This window comes from Antrostomus carolinensis, unplaced genomic scaffold (genome assembly GCF_000700745.2).
Source record: "Antrostomus carolinensis isolate BGI_N321 unplaced genomic scaffold, ASM70074v2 scaffold29775, whole genome shotgun sequence".
Taxonomy (NCBI): domain Eukaryota; kingdom Metazoa; phylum Chordata; class Aves; order Caprimulgiformes; family Caprimulgidae; genus Antrostomus; species Antrostomus carolinensis.
The window spans coordinates 850-10,287 of record NW_010317531.1 but is presented as its reverse complement, the minus strand read 5'-3'; the positions used below and the strand labels follow the sequence as shown (position 1 = coordinate 10,287).

Below are 9,438 nucleotides of genomic sequence, written 5' to 3'. Positions count from 1 at the left end.
TGTCCTTCTGCCATTTTGAGATCCCCCCTCTGCCCTTAAATGGAGCTGGTTTGATGGAGCCCTCCAAGATGGCAGAAACTCCCACCCCCCTCCTGCCAGGGTAGAGGCAGGGGGAGGCTGCCCTCTCCATCCTGGCTCAGCCCCAAAGTCCTGGGGCACCCTTCTGCCACACAATCTGCATTTAACTCTCTCTGCCCCCTGCCAGAGAGAGTTGCCACTCTGTGCATCATCCTGCAGCCACTGCCTAACCAACTCCCACCTTGGGCTGAGCTGTATCCAGCCTCCTGCCCAGCTCCAGGCCAGGGGAGAGCCACTGCCAAATTAATTTCTTCTGTTAATGGGAGCTCAGAGGTGCTAAGAGCAGAGAGCATCCCACAGGCAGCAGGGAAGTAGATGTACAGATGGACTGCACCAGAGTGAGGAGGGCTGGGGCAGCACACGAGACACAGGTTTACACACTGCGCCAGCACCACACAAAGGAACTGCTGGGGCCTGCCTAGAGTTTTGTAGGATTTTTATTATTTTTTTTTATTATTTTTGTGGGGTTTTTTTTATACAGGCTAGCGTTGTACCCTTTGCTAAAGCTGCTGATTCTGCCACATAAACTAGAACAGAAATTTCTCAGAAATTAAGTCGGTTCCCCTCCTTGTTAACTCACTGTCTGCCTCTCCCAACTGAACAACAGTCTGGATTTGTGTTTGCAGAAAACATTCCCTGTACAAAGTCTGACGTGTAGCTACACTGTTCTGACTGAGGAATGAAGAAGCCGAGAGTCCATTGAACATTGGATTTTTCCCTGTACAACGTGGCCTGGTTTGGAGTTTGGTCCACCGAGGACAGCGAGTTAACCGTAGAGATCATCGTCATTGTCTTCACTGTACACGTTGCCCCCGCTGCCGCCTCCTGTGCCTTGGCTGGGACCAGCGCCGCCCTGGTTACCTGACGGGAACCTGCACAAAGAAGGGGAGAGAAGAGATGCTGTTCAAAATCCTCCTGGCAGCTCAGCCCCATCCCCTCCCTCCACACCAACACCCTGGTGCCAAGTAGGACAGGCAGGAGAAACGGGATGAAGCCTTTAGGGCAGGTCATGCAAAAGGCTCACAAGGCTGCTGCTTCTGTTACAGGACAAAGAGCTGATGGACTTCAGCAGCGCTAACCGAGCGGTCACAACCACCTACACCCACCACGTTGTGTACTGGGTGCTGTACACACTGGGGAGAACGGGAAAGTGTGGTGGAAGAGGGGTTTGTTATCCAGAATCCGGCAGAAAGCTGCCTCAGTGCTCTGCTCTGGGGCTGGCTGAGCCACGCTGCCCTCCCCCAGCTCCCCCACAGTCACCTGAAGCTGCCGAAGCCACGGCTCTGCTGTAGAGTCTGTGCAAACATCTCGTATTTCCTGATGTCGTTGTCGCTGACAGAGCGGCGAGCAAAGCGCATGGCCTCCTCAAAGTGATCCCTGCGTATCTCAGGAACTGGGTCCTCCTCCTCCACCTCCTGGCGTGGGACAGAGGGCCCAGGTGAGCTGTGTGCCTGAGTGCCACCGCCCAACGGCCACCCCACAGCCTCCCTCCAGGCCAGGATGCTCCAACATCAGCCAAGGCAGGGGTTGGAGGGGAACGCTGCGGCTGTACAGGAATGCTGCAGCAGACCCCTTGTCCCCATCCAAGGATTAGAGAGAGGAACACACATCACACCTGACACAGGTGAGCAGGAAGAGCTCAGCGTGCCCCACTCACCATGGCAGAAGGGTTGGTCTGCCTCTCACGTTCTCGCCTGATCTCACTCTCGATGGACTCACGGATGGCCAGTTTACAGGCACGCTGGCAAATTTCTGTCAGGTCAGCTCCAGAAAAGCCATTGGTCATCTTAGCTAGGAAATCCAGGTCGACATCCTAGTAGGGGGAAATAAATAAATAAATTTTAAAAATCTCCTTAACACCTTACAACCTCAGGTGATACAGAGGTGTCTTCAGATCCCACGGTACCAAGGCACTGCCTTAACTTTGTCCCATTTTGAAAAGATCAGCTGTTAAGGTTCGTGTTTCTGGGAGAAGTTAACCACACATGAAGTCAGGCTGCTGTCCCACACCTACCAAGAATCCACAAAGCGGCTGCAAATGCCTCTGCACTTGCGGATTTAGGATACAATTTACTCAGGTCTCAGCACCAGGAGTCAAACAAAACATTGTCATACTGGAAACAGAGATGGGGCACAGACAGACCCAGACAAGCAACCTCCTCCTCCTTCAACTGAGGGGGCAGTACTGCAACCTCCTTTGGAGTTTTCTTTCCCAAGAGAAGCTAAAAAGGAAAGCTTGGCATAAAAAAGCTTGTGCTCTCACTTGACATCTGCTTTTCTCTGATTAACTATTAGTTGTGCTATTCCCTGCTCCCTGGGCAAGGGACATGGCTCTTGCCTGGGACAGAATTCAGCAACAATTAACTGCAGTGGTTCCTCTTCAATTTCCATTTCCAGCCCTATGTTCTACATTTTTTTCAGAGTAGAAGAGTCTTTTCCACCTTGCCACTACAGGCTTTCCTGTTCCTGCACCACGGGCAGAACTCCACTACGTGACAAAGACCTGCTGTGCTTACATGATGACACCTAGCTTTGTTGATACCTGGTCTCAGAGCTCAAGCCTCCTGCCACCTCTTCATTTCCATCCCTCAAGGGACTGCAGGTTCCCAGCTCTGTACTGTGTGAAGCAGCCACCACCCCTCTGCTGGCTCCCCAGCTTGTGAGGAGCAACAGGCAGCACACAGCAAACCCAAGCCTACAAATGTGGTCAGGGTGAAAATCCTACCTTGGCAACTGGTGATTTCCTCAGGTTGGCCTTAAGAATAGCAACCCGGGACTTCTCGTCAGGCAAGGGGATGTAGATGAGCTGATCCAGGCGGCCGGGGCGCAGGATGGCTGGGTCAATGATGTCTGGCCTGTTGGTGGCACCAATGATGAAGACGTTCTTCTTGGTGGACATGCCGTCCATCTCTGTCAGGATCTGGTTGATGACACGGTCTGCAGCACCGCCGCCGTCGCCGATATTCCCACCTCGAGCCTTTGCGATGGAGTCCAGCTCATCAAAGAAGAGCACACAGGGGGCTGCTTGGCGGGCCTGCAAAAACCACACGGGAACAGTCAGTCCGTGTTAATACCCCCCAGTGAGGAGCATGCTGACTTCATATTAAACCCACCCTACCATTAAAGCAGCTCAGAGGAGTACTGAAGCACTGCTGCTGCAAGGAGAGCTTGGAGGAGCTGCTCCAGAACAGTCTGCTGCCACACAAACCCTCAATTAAATTCCCCTGAACAAGAAGCTGAATTTCCCCAAACTGGGAGCGTTGTGAACCAGGCAGAAGGGTGGAAGCTCCAATGCCTAGAGGGAAAGCTGGAGCCAATATGCCCAGACTAGAACTCTCCCTGCTAAACCTGGAGACATCAATTAGTTATTTAGGCACTCAAGAATCAGTATCAGGTGAGACAGATCCAATGGAAGGGGGAAATCCAATGGCTGTCTTCAGCTACCTAATGGGGAGGGAAAGGTGAGTCAGATCTTTCTTCAAGGTGTGCAGTGAAAGGATGAAAGACCACAGGCGTAAATGTCCACCAAGAAAATGCCAGTTAGAAATAAGGAAAAAAAAATTCTTCACAATGAGGGAACTCAAACACTAGCACACAGGTGCAGAGAGGTCAGGGATTCTCCACCCCTAGCACAGGTTCAGAACACACAGCACTGAGCAACCTGATTGAATTTCCAAGCTATCTCCCTCCTCTGGACAAACAGCTGGACCAGATGCCTCTGAGGTTCCCTCACAACCTAAATTTTCCTCTCACTCTCTTTCCAGCTTTGCTCTTTCAGCACCTTCCCTGACCACAAGAGTGAGGATTCCCTAGATAATCCACACAGATACCTTCTGGGACAGGAGGTGACACCATCTACAGGGCAACTGGGCAGCAGGAGTGAGCTCCTTTCTAAGCCATGTATCTTACAGGACAAGAGCCCGTCTGAAAATCTGTAGGCTGATGGCTAACGAGGTGTCGATATAAGTTTTCAGGGATGTGGAGGATATCTATGTCATCCTAATGCCAGTCTCACTACTAAGGCACTGGTGCATTTATCATCCTGTAATAACAGATGCAAATTGTAAACAGAGAAAACATTCACACAGCTGTGCTGCTGAAGAGCATTAACTCCTGACATCAGGGAAGCAGGCCCTGCTCTCAGTGCAAGTGGGGAAAACACAAAAGACACAAACAAGAACGAGGCCAGTAAGACAGACAGGGTGGAGACAAAAGTTCTGAGGGTACCTCAGCACAAACACAGCACAGGGAGGAGAATAAAACACCTACCTTGTCAAAGATCTCACGCACGTTGGCTTCAGACTCCCCAAACCACATGGTGAGCAATTCTGGCCCCTTGATGGAAATGAAGTTTGCCTGGCATTCGTTGGCAATGGCTTTGGCCAGCAGCGTCTTACCACAACCAGGTGGCCCATAGAACAGAACCCCTTTCGATGGGGTCATGCCAAATTTGAGGAACTTGTCTGGGTGCTCCACAGGATACTGAAGGAGAATGAAACAAACAAACAAAAAAACCTCTTGTGAAGAGACAGAACAGGCCTGTACCTTAGAACCACACAATGGTTTGGGTGGAAAGGGACCTTCAGAGATCATCTAGTCCAAACCCCCCGTCATGGGCAGGGAGATCTTTTACTAGATGAGTTTTGTTTCTCCTCCTACCAGAAACACTACCTGAGATTTCTGGTGGATTAAACACAAGATCCTGCCTGCTCAGTGCCTCTGGACTTTTAAAATGGACAGTGGTCTGAAAAGCTTAAATTGGAAAGCTGCCTTAAATAACCTCTTTACCTCTAAGAACTAAGTACCAGTTCAGGTAGTTTTCCAGCACACTTAACCCCAACTTCACTCTGCCCTGCAGAAGCAAAAGGGAACAGCTCGTTATCCAACCTATTTGCTCTGCTCTCCAGAGACACACAAGGTGTCTGATGTGAGCATTTAATCTCAGCAATGAGGGCAGAGACAGGTGACGATTTTAACATCAGAAAATTACAATGAAAATTAGATTCTTTTATTCGCTGGCAGGGTGCTTCTACAGCCCCAACAGAAAGCAGGGATGTATCAAACCCAAACCATCCCAATGCAGGCACCAGAAGTTTCCACAGGCCACTCAAGACTTTTTGTCCCAGCCTCTCCCTTCACAGAAGGCTTCACAATTACTCAATTACTTCTCATCTGTCCCTAGGCCAATGCTGATGAAAAGCCCTTGGGAGGCTCCTCTGTGTGAGAATCTTCACCCACTTCCTGGCACATAAAGCCAGAACGTAAGGAGATTCTCAGCACTGGTCCCACTGCTGGTCTCCACTTAAGAGAAGCAGAACTGCTGCTGTTTCCACACGTAGCACAACACCCACCCAAGATGACACTGTAGACTCAGCTAAGGAAAGCCTGATGCTGCTTCCCAGCACCTTCCTCCCCAAGTTCACCAAGATGGAATGGCATGGTATTTTTAGTCCATTAGACACAAATATCATGAAAACCTCTGTGTTTTCCCTGTTTACAGCCCAAACAGGAATCTGAAGAAGTTCTGGATTTTATTATTATAATTGTTTTTCAAGCTGACTAGGCACAGATCTGTTGGAAACCCCTTACCTGTACAAGCTCCTGGAGTTCTCTCTTTACATCTTCTAGACCACCAATATCTTCCCAGGTAACTTGTGGCACCTCCACCACAGTCTCCCGAAGAGCAGAAGGGTTGCTCTGGCTCAGAGCCCACTATCGTTAGAAGAAATGGCATTATATGAATTCTAACGTGTTATGTTCACTTGCTTCAGATAAACAATTAGATATTGCACCCAAAAGAAAGAGAGGCACTCCTGCATTACCCTGAAGTCATCCATGGTCACAGCCAGCGAGTTCATCACTTCGGCATCGATGGTTTCATCTTCTAGGTCTATGAGATCCATCTTCTTTCTGATAGCCTGAAGAGCAGCTTCTGAGCAAAGAGCAGCCAAGTCAGCACCAACATGGCCATGGGTCTCGTTTGCCACCTGAAAGCAGAGCACTGACTATGACTCACAGGGATACACGCAAGCGCTCTGCAAGGGCAGTGTATGCTCTGGTCACTCACTGGGAGGTGCAACAAAGCTCTGGAGGACAGGAACATCACTGCTCTGCAGCGGATTCAAGACAAGTGCTACCACATATTTAACAGGCAAAGATATCGCTGTTACACCTCCTAATTGAGATCAAAGCTGGTGTACGTAAAGATAACCCCGAGGACTGCAGTTCTTCATTCAGGACAGGGATTACAGGAACCATCCAGTTTACACGTGGTGTCCACTGTCACCACAGTGGTGATGTTTCAGGCTTGCTTTACTTTGAACGAGAATGCCACAGCAAACACACCCAGGAAGAGAGTGGGGAGGCACTTCCAGACTGGACTTAGCCATGCTATCTTAACTAGTGAGTGAGGATTTCTGGTCACTGGTAAGCCAGCCAGAAAGAAGCCCAGAGATCTCACATTCACCCAGCCTCATGCTGTCCTAAATGAGGAACTACATTTATGCGATCAAGCCTTAACAACTCTTCCACTACAAAACAGAGCAGAGACAAGCTTTCCTGAGAGCACACTAACTCACCTGTTCCAGATCCACATCGTCAGCCAGTTTCATATTTTTCGTGTGGATCTGCAGGATCTCCAGGCGCCCGGTGGCATCTGGGATACCGATATCTACCTCTCTGTCAAAACGACCTGGGGAGTACAAAACATCTGTTGAGCTCCTGATTTTGTGAACTACAGGAGATGCAGTGGCTGCCTTCCTTTCCTCTGACTGAACAACACGACGACAAGCCACCAGTGCATACAATTTCAGAAAATTTGGGTTTCAGATTTCAGAAGCTTTGGGTTTCTCTGCAGCATCTATTGGCACAGGAGCAGAGTCACATCAGAGAAGGAAAAAACACTTGAGCCATTCAGGAAAAGGGAGACTACTGTATTAACTGGAGTTCAAGATTATATGACACAGGACTGCGTGTTTAGTAACTTTTTCTGAACCTCATTTACAGGAAAACATGTTTCCCCAAACCAACACACCACGAGTCCACAAATGCTGAGATTTAATTTTTCAGAACTTTCACCCAAGGTGCAATGGTGCTGCTGAAATGGTGAAAAACATGAATTGCCTCAATTTGTGGAGAGACAGGAAACTAGGTATTCCTGCAGTATTAACTAAGGTTTGTACAGCTGTCATTTGCCTTTAGCCATAGCTGTGCATTCACATTTAAGAATTCGTTCTCCCCTGCAAACCTGACTGGTTTGCTACTACAGACTTTACCAACTGGTCATACACCAGACGTTTATGCACAGGGCAAAATTTCAAAAATCTGAATCTCAGAAACTACTGGACTTCTCATCAATGAAAGAAAGAGAAATCAGGCAATTCAGAGCCTTCTGCAACCTCGTGCATAACCATCACCTTAAGCATTTACTCCTTCAGTGTGTCCTGAAAGAGCTTCACCTAACACACTTTTCCACTTCGAAGTACTTTTTTATTTCTACAAGTTCTAACCTAATACAGCACAGAAAATGACACCAAAGGCTGGAATCCTAGAAATTAATTTCAAACAAGCAGCTGGAGACAAGTCAGTAGTTTATGTAACACACAGAAGAAGTGTAGTATTAATTTCTACTCAATCCTTCCAAGGCCCCTGAAGCGTAGCCTGTAACAAAAGTATGTGATACACAAAAAAAAAGAGACTGAAAATCACGGTTACCGAATCGCCTGAGTGCTGGGTCAATGCTGTTAGGCCTGTTGGTAGCTGCCATAACAATCACGTGCGCTCTCTGCTTCAGCCCATCCATAAGAGTCAACAGCTGAGACACTATGCGACGTTCCACCTCTCCGTGTGTCTATGGAGAGAGACAGCAGAGGTGAGAACAAAAGATCAACAACACAGCACAGGACCCAGTGCTGCCCCAGAGCAGACAGATACAACAGCCACGACTTGTTTACAAACATAGAATCACAGAATGGTTTGGGTTGGAGGGGACCTTAAAGCTCATCCAGTTCCAACCCCCCTGCCATCAGCAGGGACACCTTCCACTAGACCAGGTTGCTCAAAGCCTCATCCAGCCTGGCCTTGAACACTTCCAGGGAGGAGCAGCCACAGCTTCCTTGGGCAACCTGTGCCAGTGTCTGACCATTCTTCTTGCATCCAGCTGAAATCAGGCACTGAGTTAAATACTGCCCTACCCTGTAGTCAAAGACAGAGATTCGTGCCAGCTGCTACCAAAAAGGATGTAATCCTTCGCCTTCCACAAGCTTTCTTTACCTTCTCTCTTTTAGGAGCAATGGCATCCAGTTCATCAATGAAGATGATGGCAGGAGCATTCTTCTCTGCTTCTTCAAAGGCTTTCCTCAGGTTGCTCTCAGACTCACCAGCCAGCTTGCTCATGATCTCAGGACCTGAAAAATAGCAGCACTGTGGCACCCACAAGAAAGGCAGCTTGCCCCAAGACACACAGCTGGATTTTTTTGGTTTTTAGTACAACATTCACATGGGACAATCTATACTTCAAGCCAAAGCAAATGCTATCAACCAAGTCCACTAAATTTGCAGCTGACCAGGCAAGAACAGCATACAGAATTACTTTCTGTCATAATTCTGGTGTTTTCAGTTTACTCTAAATAGAATGCAGCGCTAATCAAGGAGCTACCTTTAGCTGCCTCTTCCTTCACCCTATTTCACACTTGGTGAGCTTCTCTGTAATGTGTCACCACACACTGTTAATGCCAGTCCTAGCTTGCAAGAGAAGCAATCAAATTATATGGTAAAGAATTATCAGGGTAGGGAAGGAAAAAGCTCTAGGATACTGAAGCTGCCTTTAGCTTACATTGCAGAGCTATACATTTGCCTCTGCAAGATACAATAAATGAGTTAAAAAACCCCCCAAAAACCAGCACAAAACCAAACCCAAACCACATCTCCTCTCAAAGAATAAATAAAAAAAATAAAAATGTGTAAGCACATCAATCCCAGAAGGAAGGACAGCATTCCCCCGAGATCTCCTTCAGCAACTGCTGAACACTAGTGCAGGCTTACAGATTTATTCTGTTTTCACATAGTTTTCCATCATGCTGATGGGACTGGTAACGAAGAGAAAGTAAGCTTCTGAAAGATCCAAGAAAAAGAAACCTGACCCTCAGGAGCACAAAGCTACGAGCTGACCAAAGCACATCAAAGCTGCAGAGCCACTGGTGCTGGCAGGTACTGAGAGTGTCTCATTACAGGTAACTCACCAGTTCACACCAGCTCCTGTCTACAGCACTGCCTGCAGCTCCAGGCTTGGGACCAGCAGACAGAGAACGCTTTGCTAACTCTGACAGGGTTATTTTTATTATGCAATACAAGTGCCTAAAG

At 48.2% G+C, this 9,438-nt stretch overlaps 1 protein-coding gene across 1 annotated transcript; it reads right to left on the bottom strand.

Annotated features, from left to right (window-relative positions):
- Positions 1 to 497: 497 nt before the first annotated feature.
- VCP (valosin containing protein) lies at positions 498 to 8,483 on the bottom strand (the record flags this gene model as incomplete). The annotated part of the gene is made up of 10 exons (XM_010168614.1): positions 498 to 950; positions 1,339 to 1,493; positions 1,736 to 1,891; positions 2,804 to 3,112; positions 4,348 to 4,560; positions 5,668 to 5,790; positions 5,901 to 6,065; positions 6,657 to 6,769; positions 7,792 to 7,927; positions 8,350 to 8,483. Coding segments are annotated over 10 exons (1,610 nt in total), but the record flags the coding sequence as incomplete, so codon positions are not given.
- Between the last annotated feature and the right edge of the window lie 955 nt (positions 8,484 to 9,438).